Source organism: Amia ocellicauda, chromosome 11 (genome assembly GCF_036373705.1).
Source record: "Amia ocellicauda isolate fAmiCal2 chromosome 11, fAmiCal2.hap1, whole genome shotgun sequence".
Lineage (NCBI taxonomy): Eukaryota > Metazoa > Chordata > Actinopteri > Amiiformes > Amiidae > Amia > Amia ocellicauda.
The window spans coordinates 32,160,499-32,175,725 of record NC_089860.1 but is presented as its reverse complement, the minus strand read 5'-3'; the positions used below and the strand labels follow the sequence as shown (position 1 = coordinate 32,175,725).

General features: G+C 44.7%; 1 protein-coding gene across 7 annotated transcripts in view; it reads right to left on the bottom strand.

The window, feature by feature from the left end:
* Positions 1-12,628, bottom strand: part of qkia (QKI, KH domain containing, RNA binding a) — an 80,048-nt gene extending 67,420 nt beyond the window's left edge. For 6 of the 7 annotated variants that reach the window (XM_066717478.1, XM_066717479.1, XM_066717482.1 and 3 more), the window contains exon 1: positions 12,217-12,627. In XM_066717478.1, the coding sequence (XP_066573575.1) occupies positions 12,217-12,361 (145 nt within the window). In that variant the 5' untranslated portion in view covers positions 12,362-12,627. Of the gene's footprint in view, positions 1-12,216 lie in introns of all 7 variants that reach the window. The other variant, XM_066717480.1, reaches the window with a different exon arrangement.
* Positions 12,629-15,227: the final 2,599 nt, after the last annotated feature.

The following is a 15,227-nucleotide window of genomic DNA, read 5'->3' as shown; positions in this document are numbered from 1 at the left end:
TAGATAAAGTGGGCTCCTGAAGAGACCAGTAAATATTGTTCCACTTGCACGTATGCTTCACAAACTCTTTGAGCAGGAAAGAGCAGACACTGTGAGCCCCCCGCCCCCAGGAGAGAAGAAAAGTCTTCTGTAATGCATTTATTTTTTTATATGAACAAGCCTCAAGTGGACTCAAATTTCCCAGAATCAAAAGGAACATTTCCAACAAATACCCTCCATCATCTAAAGGGACTATGGGTTCTTTAATGGTTTTCGCTTTCCTTTCTTCAAGGGAAAAGGTTAAGGGGTACAATGGCATTTAAAGACTGTGGGGCTCTGGGAGACCAGTAATTGTTCATTGGGGTTCTTGTGTGCACTGAATACCAGCCAGTGACCGTAGCATGCAAACCTAAAAAAATCTGCCATTTGTTCGTCCCACACAAGCCTATATTTAAAGATGTCCCTCCCCTTCTTAGCCTAGACTTGTAAGTTCCTTTTTCGATCATGTGGTCACAAGAGGCAATTGGCGAGGCAAAAATGAAGTGGGGATGTGTGTGCAGGAGAGGAAATAAAGTTCCTAGAGTGATTCAGAAATATGGATTTTAATCTGTGACATATTGAAAACGGATTCATTTCATTTCTCAATGCATCCCTAATTCTAGAGCGAAGGCTCAGACCCATCAAGAGCCTTGGAGACTTTTACTCAGTGTTTTAAAAGGAGGATGACTAATTAGTTTCTCTTTAAAAGTACATTTCTACACACTGGGGCTTCTTTCAGTAATGTGTGCATGTGAAGTCATTTTCACTACATTCCTGTACAGCACCAAAATCTCAAAGCGTGGGTTTGGGTTTGAGTGAATGTCGAAATGTCGGTTAAAACTATGCCCAAGTACGACAGAGCTGCTTCAGTCCAAAATTTCAAAATCACCCAACATTTAACCCTTTAGAGAAAGCATTACACAAGGGATTCAAAACCGGCGTTTTAAAACTCAAACTGTTTTCTGCACAGGGAAAATGTGCACAATCCTTCATACTTATAGTAAACAGTTCCAGTGTTCATCACTTTAATCTATTTTTCTAATCCTGAGAACGTATACAGGAAACACATAACTATTCTTGAACTCAGAATGCACAATGACAGGAAGGTCCCTGTTGTCATAAGAGGAAGGAAGGAAGGAACTGGCCACTCAAATGTGTTGCACACAGATTTGTAGGCCTGGTTTCCTACAGTCAACATGTAATAATAACCTGAACTTACCCTGCAATAAGCTAGAGACAAATTGAAACTGAAAAGAATTGGGTTTCATTTAATTCCATTGCATTCCAATACAGTATCACTTGCCCTAAATAACCACGTGTCCTGTGGGCAGACATTAATTTAGTGCTGCTAAAGCCAATTAAGCAATGTCAGTGTGGAAATACTCCTGAATGTAACAGTCAAGAGTGAAAGATCTTATCGAGGCCTGTTCAATGATGTTGCATTGCTGCGGTCTGAAACCAGATGGCCATACTCACACTGCTCTCCAAACAGAGGCAGTGTCTGACAAGAAAAAGGGGACTTTTTTCCCCCCCACACACACTTAAAACTCACTCATTTTTCAGCAGGTAACACAAGGTGAGGGTGGGGCTCGAGCTGGTAAAAGCCAGAGCTCGGAGCACCTGCTGTCCTGACTGGGCCGGTTCCAAGCGGGACTTTGCCAAAGCCTGTGACCAGGATTCCCCACAGGCCGGTGCACAATTTGCCGAGCGGTGCTGGGTTTACCAAGCCGATTAATAATGAATGCTTCCGAATTGGAAAAGCCAAAAAGACATTTAAGAATAGAAGATTTAAAACAAAAATACACAGTAATATAAACAAGAAACTGGTTGTCAAATTGGAGGATTCTAGGTTTTGGTGCCATTGCGGACTGTTCAAATCATATGCATTACTTTCCAACATGTTAGGTCAGTGCATCGCACTGCACTGGAGAACAGCATGGCTGTCCATTTTGTGGGCGATACCCAGTCTCGGACAAACTTAAAGGGTGTCATCATAAACACCAAGCAAAGAGACTGTTGACAAGCTTCTATGCAATATTAATCCTTCAAGCCCAAGAACATGGGCCCAGGGCTCCTCTTCGGTCAACTGCTGTGAGGCTCGAGGTACAGCATGACCATCAGGCCTTGGAAGAGTGAGCAATCTGACCCGTTTTCCTGTGGCACTTCTTGGAAATGGCCCAAATCAACTTAAGCTGAAAGTCAGCTAAGCTTTAAAAATGAATGCTGAAGCTTAATTTCTGAAAAGCTTGCATAAAAAAAAAAAAAAAAGATAAATAGAAAATTATTAATCACTTGTAGCACAGTAGTCCCTGCCAGAAGCAATCTCCAAGTCAGGGTGATGCCATGCTGGGCAGAGCTACAGTCACGGAGGTCTAATGCAAAGAGACAAACTCCGGTTAAAACCCTTTAACAGCGCTGGTTCGCAGAAGCGATCAAGAACGAGGGCCTACTCCCCCTTGGGCTGAATTACTGCGAGACGAGGGTCAGGCCTCCCTTCTCAGGCCCTGGACTATGAACAAAAGCAAAGGGTTCAAAGGAACGAATGATACTGGAGGGAGACTATACACAGGCAGCCTGTTCCTGCTCTGGCGTGAGAGTGTCAGCCAATCAGAGAGGCGCTTCATCGAACGAGACGAACACTCAGATACACATCAGTTTTAAAGTGCAGCTCGCAGACACTCTGGGGCTGTGGGATACAATGGTTCCCAGTGGAGGGGAAAAAACAAACCAACTCCCAAGCAAGTCGCACAAACCTGTTTTGGGTTTTATCCTATTTGTTTTTATAAAGATAGGAAATAAGAAAGAGCCCCCATTGTCATGCAGGTGAGCACAGACTCTTAGATCCAGTGACTATGGATTTGCAGAGGAGCAACTGATGTCAGGAACAAGGCACAAAGACCACCTGCAAAGTATCTGAAAGCTTTGTGCAAGATTGACAGTTAGCTTCATCAAAACAAATTCAAATACTTTTTTTCACTTTTTTTTTTTTTATTGGAAGTGCTGAAAGATATTAAATGTAACCAGTAGCTTCTGGGAGCTAAAAGGTGTTGAAAAGAATCTCCTCTTTGCTTAAGACGAAAACAGCTGCAACTGTAGCAAATGGAGTACATTGTTCATGAATAGGATTTTTCTGCATCGGTCTGTAGGTTTACACATTGTACACAGTTTCAAAGGCACTGACAATTGGCTTTTCAGAATTCAAAATCTGCAGAAAAGCTGACCGACAAAATAAAATTAAATAAAATGGGTGTGGTTACTAAATTTGTAAGCAAAACAGAGCAGCGGGACAGAAAAACAAGGCAACATTTCCCAACTGGAACATTCCGTTACTGAAAGACAAGTTGGTCCAATTCAAACAAGTGCTCTCCATCAAAAACAAAGCTGATAAAGCTTTGTTTGAGTATGTGAAAGGTTGAGCCATTTACCAAATTCCCAACCTGAAGATTTGTTGTTTTGGTGGTCCCAGAATATAAACACGTAGGCCCATAGAAACCAATAGCACAGCCAGAAAGAGAACACTAAAAATACATCATGGTCCACCAAACCACAAAGCAAAAATAAAAGAATGCTAACAAAACTGAAACAAAAGAAAAACCTTCACAGGTGCAAATATTTTATACCTGCAGAAATCAAACAAATTTTGACAGAAAAAAAAGTTAGATAGGAGGCGTTTGTTTATCTTATCATGGAAATTAAATGCGTATTAATCTTCATTTATGACTTAAGCACGTGCCATTTACAAGAGTAAGGATAGCGATGCCGCCAAGTATGGGCACCACAATACAGTTTCTAATCAGCGGGTAAAACAAAAACCCACAAAGGCCTGACTGGACACTGCCCCCCAACCCCAGCCAGTCAGTGATGACCTCACTCCAACACAGCAGCCACACAGACTTCTCTCCTGACGACAACATTTATTGTCAACCCAAAGGTATCTCCAATGATTCACTCAGTTTTCAGATTAATTTATCTTAATTGTTTCCTTATCTGAGAGGCCTCTAATTCTTCATCTAAAACCCAGCATGATAATCCAAGGGCCTCGGCCTGCATTTGCTCCTACCCTCACTACAGACGGCAAACGCAATCAAAACAATTCTCCCATTCAATAGATTAAAATAAAACAAGAAAGCCGGTTAATGAAAACCCCCCTGGATTCCGTCAGCCATGTTTAACAGTAACTCATGATTTCTGGCCCAAATTACAGGAGTGAAGCACAGGCACACTGAAATCAAGGGAGGGGAAAAAATAAAAAAATAGATCAATGAGTCTAGACGGCAAAACTAGAGTAGTTCTCTCTCTGCGACACACCCCAAACCTCTCCTGCCGACAGGGTCAAAACTACATTCAGCAAATTTTGAAAATGCTAAAGCATAAATGGGCAAATTGTATGACCACAAGAAAACCGCTTCAGAGAACATAAGCATATTTCACAGAGATCACGCTAAATTAGAAGTACATCGAAAATATTATTACACAATATAAAGTTACACATAGTGACTGTTCCAGATTAGTTTAGTTTTTTTCCCTAATTCCCACCATAGGGCATGAATGGTCCCTTACAGTAAATGCCCCGTGCCTAATGTGGCTTGTTAAAATTTACTCGCGGTTCAGCAGGCCGGGCTTTCATCGAGAGCTCGCCGCCTCCGTAACAGAGACGCACAGCTCTGAATCTGCCACTCTGGCAGCAGCTGTACCCTGATCATTAGACATCCCTTTGGGTTTGCAGCAATTAACTTGACCCCTTCTCTGCGATTTTAAGGCCAGCATCAGAAAAGTTACCACAAAAGAAAAGATATGTAGAATCTCAAAGTCAAACACTTGCATTACTACTCCTGCACACACAGCCAGTGTTTAACACGCTTTATACGCAGTCCATCATGTCAGTTACAGTCACTTATTTATGTCAGCCTACTACGCTCCCAAGAGGCTACAGAAACTGCAAGACCTTAAAAATAAAGAGCAAATAGAATTGACGGTCGCTCTGGGAAGACAGACGTTAAAACATTGGGATCTCCAGGGAGAGGGGATTTTATTTTCTTCCCGTTTGATGACACAGTGTTAAAAGCGACGGATGGGGTTTATTTCTTCCCCAAGGGGAGGTTAATGCACAGCTGTCCCTCCCGAAGCACGCCGTATCATCACGGGAACGACGCAAGATGTTTCCAGTCAGGTAAATTATTCATGGCTGATGTAGAACACGGAATATCATCAGGAGTGGCTGGGATTGCAAACTGCAGGGAAATTGATCGATTGAAGCTTTTACGAGTGGGGAATCGCTCCAGAGGACACGAGCGAATTAGCATCAGAATATGCTGTAAGCAAAACATTCCCCCCCCAGAAGAGGTTTCACTGGAGGTCTAGCGAGGTAACGGTCAGTTGTTAATGTTGCAGAAGTGAATGTCAATACCTAAACTTCTGTAAATAGAACCTCCCCACCCCCACACCTTCAAACCATTTGACAATCCCAAGCGGTCAAGCTGGCGTAATTTTTCCATATGCCCAACACATAACATAACATCCAACTGTGTTTTGGCAAGGGATGGGTTTACATTGCAATACTAACACTGCCACTCAGTTCTCAAGACGACGACGAACCACTTAAAATGTCCATAAAATAGCTTCATATCCCCATCTTCTCATTATCTATGGGCTGAAAGGAGAGGAACATCGGTGCTGGATCTGAAACCTGTAGTCTAAAGGCTCAGGAGTTGAGGAACTTTTCACAACACAGCAGTCCACTCTGGAGCACAAACTTATTCATAACTTTAAAATATAATATAGAACTGAATTCATCTTTATAGGTTTTTAATATTATTAAGAACACAAGTTAGGTGCTAAAAGTGGAGAGGCGACACTTCAAAGTTGCTCAGTTGTGTAAGAGGTGTAAAGAACCGGTCAAGAAACTCTGGTCATTCAGATTAGGACTGCAAATCACCCTGAAGTACTCCATAAGGCCGAGTGTGGTTAAAGCAAGTTAGACACGGCACGGCACGGCACAGCATGTCCCCTTGTGGGTTTGCATGCCGAGACAATATATTAAAAAAAAAAAGGATTGTGAAGATACAAGAAAAATGACTTGCGTTAGTTTGGTAATTGACATAACAGCAGCACAACTTCAAGATCCATAAAAACAAGTAGGACTGCAGGGTCTGAGAGGCCCGAGAGCTATTCCAGGCAGCCGAAGAATGTGCAGGGAGAGGCCTCACGCATTCCTGAAGAATGGGATGCTGGGAGGGGGAGCAGAGGAGAGAGAGAGAGAAAAAAAAACAAAGACAGACATGCTATCCCAGAAGCTCTCAGTAAGGAAGTTACAAATGTATTAAAATAAGACACGGGAAACAAAGACAGCCCTGAGTTGAATGAGAAGACCGGGTGTGCGTTTGTTCTCTGATCCCACAACTTAAAAGGCAGACATTTAAAACATTGTTAGATTTCCTCAAGTCCCCAAAAAAAGGCAAATGTTAAACAATTCTTTCCCGTCTGCTGCTGGGCGTTACTTCCTCTTATAAAACAGCGTTACTTTTACTTTACATGCAAGCAAACACTTTTTACTGCCTAAACTTACTGTAAGAAGTGTCACTGTGTGGGTATGTCACTTTAGAAACCATCAGTTTATGACAGAGCTATACATTCTATAAAATTACAATGTCACTGCTGCTTAATGAAAAATGAACTCCTCATTTACAAGACCTCTGTGACAGTCACCTAAATGTGAAATGCCCTGAAACTGTTACATTAGCCCTCACCTCACTTCCCTCTCGAGTCAACGCACCTTCTCACAATCGCATTAACGTAGCACTTCAATGTGACACTTAAGGTGCGTTACCGAGCATTTCTACTGCCTTCCTTGGCATGAACATCACCATCAACCTCCAGAACATTAACAATTGTGACAGACGAGCCTCTCTTGATTAACAGTGTTGTTGTCATTACTTTAAACCAACGTAGAAAAAAGTGCAGCGGGTGCAGAGGGAATAAGACCCCAGGAAGGGTTAAGATAAAAGCCCCAGCACTGTCTGTACTGGAAAGGGGCCGAGATAAAAGGGGCTCGGTGGCTGAGGGCTTTATCAGTCATTCAGGCCCAAACAGGAGGGAGACCAGATGCCAACGTGTGCAGAAACACACTGCATGCAGGAATCAGATAACGATCGTGCACATGGCCGAGAAACTCGTCTGAAATTCTGTCAAGACCTGCCCCTTCTTAGGAGAGCGTTAACAAAATGAAGGAAAGCCTTGTAGCACATTCTGGTTCCTGAGTGGCTCATCAATCCAAACATTTCATGCATTCCTGCCTTGAAGGAACCAAGGGACAAAGCTTCAGCTACACCACTCAGATTTCACCAGACCCCTGCAAAAGCCTAATCGCAATTTCAAGTTGCGATGCCAGCTCTTTGTTGTTTGTCGATGTTAGGGTCATATTTGTCTGTTCCCTTCAGGATTTTGAACACATGAATCAATATAACCTTTGAAGGCAAAAAATAAATAAAATAAGTAAATCAGCAAGGCCCGACTAAAATCCATGACACCGACTCTCCCAGCAGAGAACACGCAGTGAGTCAGACAAAAACAACAACAAAACACTGCTCTGTGGGCCCGTTCCTCCTTCCAGCGTAAAAGTTGTAGTTTAAAATTTGAGAAGTTGCAGGGAGGTGGGGGTAGGTTTTTAACCATCTTGAATATTTCAGAGAGACAGGAATGCCTTTTAAGATACTCTACTTATCTCTGTAGATAACAAATTGATTGCGTGTCAAAGGTTGTGCAAGTCTGGCCTGGTGGGACACTCGAAAAGGGTGACCTCTGCAGGAGGCAGCAGTGCCAACGAAGAGCAGTAAGAGAATCCTAACAGTGGGTTTAAACAACAAACAACCAAAGAGGACAAACGGGGATGGTCAATTCACATATTAAATTACTTATCCTCCTTACAAACTTGTCAAAAATAAACAATAGCCAGTATAAAAGCTCACCATGACTGTGCGTGTGCTACATGATCATTCCATTTATAGCGCACGCCCACACGAGGACCGTGCTGAAATCCAAGAGCAAGTCACAGGGCTATTGTAGGGATATTCCACAGCACCGTTTGAACAACTCAACAACCGTGCTGCAGTGAAAGAGCACAGGGGCCACACGGAGGAGCCTTGGGTGGGGAATTCTCTTCTGATCTAAACGGATGACTGTCATTCAAGGCCCAGCCCACAAGGGATGGTACAATACTATATCCTGTTCCACTGCACACAATTCCCGGGGCTTTGGGGTCACAAAAAGAGCCACCAACTTGTTTGCTTTTCCTGTAGTCCGATACCAATCCACGTCCGCTCCGAGTTCAAGCTACTTCTGTAAACCAGTCTGGGGCATTTTGTGCGCATTGAAAATGTTTGCAGATTACAGGTAGATGCTAACCTGAGTTAAAAGCAAAGGTTTACTACAGAGAAAAAAGGGGGGGAATTTAAAGAGAACTATACACACTTTAGGCGATAAGAAAAATATGTCCAGTTCCCCAGTCCTAGTCATAACCACTCATGAACAGAACGGTTTTAGGTTTCTCAAAATAAACCTCAAAATAGCAAAGCACAAATAATTCCAACAGCCAACTTAAGTCCCGGAACAAGAGTGCATTAAATGCAATGTAAAGCAGTGCCGGTTCTGGTATTTGACTTGCCTGAAATTCGTTCTCAGAAAAGGAGCTTTGGGATCTGGGTAAAGGCTAATAAATGGGACAAGTGTTTAGTGTGACAATGTGGAGACAGCACACTGTTAACACAAACAAACTGGGGGGGGGGGGGACAAAAAACACCATTCTGCTGTTGCTGCCGTCTTCCCTTTTATAAAAGGAAAAACGATCCCTAGGCACAAACAAAACAGTTGGCGTCACCTCTAAAAGGCGCACAACTGCAACGCAAGGGAATTTTCTGAAAAGCCGTGTCACACCAACAGAGTGACCTTGGGCAGCTCTAATCCCTTCTCCCCGTCGGTGTATAGATGTGTTTAATCCGCATGCCCCCGTGCTTCCTGCCAAGAGAACTCAAGAGACGGGAGCAGTTGTTGAAGTTCAGAGTGCCGAGGGCGGGTGACGGTGTCAGTTATCCGTCCCTTTGGAAGTGACCAAACAGACACGTAAGGAGTTAAACAGGGGAGGAATGTGGAGATGCCTGCCAGGACAGCTCTGGGCAGGTGACAACTAGAAAGCGTGGCCGAAGGGAAATGGTTACCAAAGAGGCCTGCTGTTTTGTTTTGTTTTTTTCGGGGTTTTTTTCCAGACGGTATGTTCTGGATGCCACTCAGCTGCCGATGCCGCTCTCACCAATTCCTCTCGGTGTCACCTTGATCAACAGGGGACAGATGCCGTTGTTCCCAATGACACTTTGCCCAGCGACCAGAATAGCAGCAGCACTCGACTGACTGTACCAGGCCTGAGTCCATTTCTTGATTTGCTAGATAAGAGACACTGCAAAAGAGAAAAGAGGAAGGGGGGGGCAGGGGTGGCTGTGTGTGTGTGTGTGTGTGTGTGTGTGGGGGGGTGGGGGGGGTTGAGTGTGGTTTCACAACAGGATCTGATGCAGATCACAAATACTGACACGTTAGCACTACACACCACACAATAGCAGGCAAAACCATTCCGGATAAGGATTCGAAGCAGAAGTTAATGTAAAATAAGTCAGTGGTCATTTGCTCAATTCAGTGTTTTTTTTCCTTTCACTAGAATACCTCATACATATTAAATATATATATACACACACACACACACAACTTCAATCCTTCACAGGCCACTGGGAGGGAGTGCATTTTATTTCCTCCACAGTGGGAAGTGGCAGGACAGCCCTAACTTGTTTAGTGGAAGAAGCCTAGCATGCCAATAAACTAGGGGAGGAAGTTAGCATTCCTGTAGCTCAGTCTGAGGAGTGTGCAAAACAGTGCAGGACTGCCAGGAGAGCTGTGCTACACAAGAATGCAAAGAGCAGCGGGGGGGATTGTGCTTCGGCTGCAATAAACCATGCAAATCGGTGGACCTGCACAGCTTTAGAACAGATGAGTTTGTGAAATGATACAGGCAGTCAAGAAAGCACCCAGACACTGCTTATGAGCTCTCACACGCCGACAGCTCACCCAGAAACGCAGGCGACATGCGACTGCCAGCCTCTAAACAGCCACATCACAGAACCGTGGCGTATAAATGAAGACGTCAGTTGGGAAGATCACACTACGCACTTTTAGAAGCAATCTTTCCTGCTTTTTCCTTTTTTCTTCTTGGAATTGAAACTTGTGTGTGGGGGGGGGGGTTAAAAACACTCGCAGCTTGTGATAGAGGTTACCTCCCCAATGACCTCACATCCTGCGCTTCTCTCAAAGGAAGAGGGGGTTCTGTTTACAAGGCTGCGGAGGCTGAAAGGGCGTAGTGTTTGTCTGGTTTAGCCAAGTTTAGAAACATGAAAACTTTCCTAAAGTTGGAAGAAAAAGCTAATTATCTTATTTTCATTGAATGGTGAAACTTGTGTCTAGAAACTGCACGAAAAACTATTTAAAAACAAGCTCAGTGCATTGCCAGGTTCAGCCATTCTTGTCAGAGTCCCAGTAAGAGCAAAGGGGTGGGGGCCCAAACCAGCAGCCACTTAAGTCCAGGGACAAAGGGAGAGAGAGAGAGAGAGGAGGCAACTCTGATGCAGGCAGGGGGGCTGTCTGTCTCTTTGCAAACCTCGTGAATATAATCAGTGTTCACAGTAAAGGTGGGGGGGGCATGAAACAGAATACACAAGCACGGAAGGGTTTTAAAGAGCCCTCGGGAACAATCCGAATTAGGCCGGACACTATTTGTAAGAGTATGAACGCAATACAACGAATAAAATAATCTGAGAGGGGAATTAGTTTGTGCAACTTAAACCGGCTTCAGCTGACTTGGAGAAATATGGCAGAAATGTTGCCGAACCCGTTGACACGGTGAGGAGCGCCGGCTGCGCAGGAATGGCATGCGCAGACGCGCTGCGTAAACAACCGCGCATTTCATTACTCGGTGCAATTACAACAAAGACAGGACTTTACATTCAGTGTGCACGACGTCTGCAAAGACACACGAAGCCTGTCCAACGCGGATACAATGTCTCCCCCCACTGATACACGGCTGGCAGGAGAGCGCGGGTTGCGTTTCTAACTGAAACAATGTGGGCATTTCATCAAATCCCCAGCAACACAGCACCTTGGGTATCTAAACTTCGCACATAATTGCAGTGCGTGTGAAAAAACAAAAACACACCGAAAACGTGGGGAAAGTGGCGCTCTCTAGCGTCGCCGTGTCATCAAGATTACATAAAACATCCACTTTACCTCGAATTAAAGACACAAATACGGCGATCGGCGTGAACGCAAGGCTTCCTCCGCACACTTTTCCACCAGCCCGTTACTTTCTATCCGTTGCCAACAAAACCAGCCATCCCGGCCATTGCATGAAAGTTATGAATTTCTGGTGCGCAACAGGCTTGTGGTGGGGCACTGCAAACTTTGCACAGAGCCTCCCTACCGCGACACAACTAATGAAAAGTTGATTTAAAGGTCTGCCCAGCCCCCCCACACGCCGCTTCCCAAACCTGTCTGGAAAACCCTGGCCAGTGCACGGATTCATCCGCGGAATCATCCGAGAGGCATTTCCGTGTTTATTCCTGCATCGCTGCCCTCGCCAGCCCACGACGCAGACGCATCGGGCACAACCGCGTCCACACAAGCTCGGCCCGTCGTTTGAGAGGCGGCTATTGACGGCTAGATGTTCCCCAAATCGGTCCTGTATCCACCAACAGCAGCGACATTTCCCTCCCGGAAAAACAAAGTAAGCCCAAACTCAGCAGCATGGCGGAGAGCGGCGCCGTAACGGGGGAGAGAGAGGGGGTCACGGCCGGGGCTGGACACGCAGCCCGGAAAACTTTTCACCTGGATCCCGCTCAGCCTGAACACAACCGAGGGGGACGGGGGGACTGTATTCGGGATCCACAAACTACCCTACACGGAGTACAGACGGCTACAACTTTGCGCAGGAGAGAGCGAGAGAGAGCGAGTGCTGCCTGCGGCTCTCCGGGGCTCTCGGCGCGGACGCCCGGCTCTCGGAGACTTTGCGAAGTTGGGAGCGGGGTGAGCCCTGCCCGCCAGCCCGCACTGCCGCAGCGCCGCCGGAGTGAGCGCCGCCTCCCCCCTCCCCGGGTCCCCGGGCAGTTTTACCTTCGTCGAGGAGTCTCTCGAGGTGGGTGAAGATGCCGCAGAGATTGGGCAAACTCGCCATCAGCTTCTTCTCGTTGAGCAGCTGCATCAGATAGTCGGGACTCGGCCTCGGTCTCTCCTTCACTTCGATCTCCCCCACCATCATCTTTGCGCCGGACTATACGAGCAGCGCCAGACGCGATGCCTCTCTTTTTAACCCCCAAAAAACAAAAACTTGCAGATCAGATCCCTCGGTTCCCCCCCCCCACGATGCGATTGCTGGTGTTGAGCCGGCCCTCCCGACAAATCGTGATTTGTTCGTTAGCGTCGGCGCGGAGGGAAGGAAGAAAAACCCAAAATCTCTCCCGGTTAGTCGCTCTCGTCTCGCCGCTCTTCTGCGGTGCGCTCGGGGTCGGTACGGTCCTCCAGCGCCAGTGCGAGAGTGTATTAACCACGGGGCTCGGCCCCCTCGCTGCGGATTGGATGAGAAGGGTTGCAACGGACACGGGCGGTAGCCAATGAGCATTCACGGGGCGGGCTAGTGGGGTGGAGTCAGCAGCAGGGGGTAGGTCTAAAGTTCCTGCCAGCCAATAAGAGCTCCCTGTGAGGGTTTGTGGGGGTGGAGCCAGCAGTAGTGGGTAGGGACTTCGTTTATGATTGACAATTGGCGCGCCCAATCGGAAGGGTTTCTTCTTTTTTCAGGGTGCGAGTTATTGATGTTATTGATTATCTTCAAGCGGCATAGGAAGACGGGGTCGCGGACGGGTAGTGCCGGGGGGTTAGCTGTGGCCAATGGGCTGGACATGGTGTGGTTTGAGGTTTGCGCTGTGTCTGTGTGCGAGTGGGACCTCGGCGGCAGGCGGGTAGTATTTAAAATAAGCGTCGTAACGGAAAGCGTGTTGACTGCACATGTGGCGAGTTCAATCACGTGTTCGCACATCAATAGCAGAGGGACTAGGAAACGTTGCCATCATTTATTTGACTGTGGCCAGCATGGTTTCAGAATAAAACGGCGGTGGGGGGGGGGAACAATAAAAGTCATGCAATTAAGTTCAATAAATAAATCCCAAGTATTATGACCCGGCATGCTTGTACGTTTCTTTGAGCTCTAGTGCTGAGTTGGGATTGGGATCTTTTAAACGGGAAGATTGCTTGTTATAATTGAATATACTATGGTGGGGGTCACAGCACAGTTATGCGTGTTTTAACATCACAATAATACAAATGAATGAACTCAAGATGCATCTTTTCGAGCAGTGCCTCCGACGCACAGCCTCTGCATCCAGATGTGTTTCGCTGCCTTCATAAAGTTTTCATACTCATATCCCTGCCACAAACACCAAATTAATCCATCAGAAGGACAACATTGATTGATGACTACAACCGCCAGGACAGCACCTCTGCTTATTATAAAGTTGGTTTTAATCAATATTAATATTAAGTGCCAGTAATGTAAAAGAGCAGACATAAAAAAGAGACAGAAATAAACGTATGATAAAGAAACATGATGAAGATGTATGATCCATTTGAATGTAGACACTTGTTCTGAGCGGGAATCCTTGGGGGGCCTGTTCTTATCTGAGACCAGTCACAGGCTCTGGTTTGTGTCCTCACTGGGGGGTTGCGTTTAGAAGAACACAATGATGTAATAATCTGTAATGCAGAACTGGAAAATGAGAAATGTATTCAAAAAAGAAGAGTTCCTTTTCATGGAAGAGATGGCATAATTGACACTGTGTTATTGTTAATCATATTTCCACATGCCAGTACCCATGTACTTTATTGCTGTAAGCCACTGCAACGCAAATATAGTCTTGTATTTATATATTTTTCACCAGAATTAGTGACAAAGTTAGTCACTTTGCTGTTCTTTGAGTCACGAGCTGTTCATAAAATAATTCATATGATGCTGCAGTACTTGTTTGGGGTTATGAGTCTGTTTTTCTAATAAACCACTATCTGAGCTACTGTTTCACCCTACTGAACTAGATTTTGAGTCTTTTTGTTTACCTGTATGGTACAACTTATTTTCAGTATTTAAAGCTAACAAACAGCACAAATGTAACATTAAACATCTTGAGACAAATTATAGTGGCCCAAATTAAGTGTCCAGATGCCTAATATATATAGTAGCTTCAGCAGCAGTATCACCGACTCGTATTACTAATAACAATAATAATCTCTCTATGCCAGGCGTTTGAAGGTTAGTGAATAAAAGTGGGACATCTGTGTCAAACATGAATAAATGCGGGGCTACATTTAATTACTGCTCCAGTGTATGCTGTGTGTGCCATCTAATAGCACGTAGTTTGACACAGCAAAGTCCCCATCACTTCTCTGACACTTTACTGCTCCCACTTTGGATCTGTATAATTGCCCGTGTACATTTATTAACCTTGTGCTGGGCTTCCACGTTCAACGTGCTTCACTGTCATTTAAAATAAAAGCAATTCAAAATAGGCATCGCCATCTATCTTATATATATATATATATATATATATATATATATATATATATATATATATATATATATAAAAACATTTATTTAAAGAATGAAATGTAAAATGTAGCTGTGAGATTAAGGGGGAGATATTGGGTGACAGTTGTGTGCGGTCTCTAAAATGAAACGATTAATTTGCAATCATCAGTCTGCTTTGTACCGGGAACTTCAACTTTGTGCTGTGATTTTCTCATTAAATGAGCACAATGAAGTCTTGAACCGAATTAAGCATCCAGACATTTCATTTAGGCCACTGAAATTGGTCTCAGGATGTTTAATGTTACATTTGTTTCAGTTGGTAGCTTCAAATACTGAAAATAAGTTTTACCATACAGGTAAACAAACATCTAGTTCAGTAGGTGAAACAGTAGCTCCTCTTAAACATGACTTTTAGCTCAGATAGTGGGTTCAATTATTAGAAAAATAGACTAATAACCCCAAATGCAGCATCATATGAATTGTTTTATGAACAGCTCAAAGAACAGCAAAGTTAGTATTTCAGAAATAAATTAAACACATAATACAAGACTCC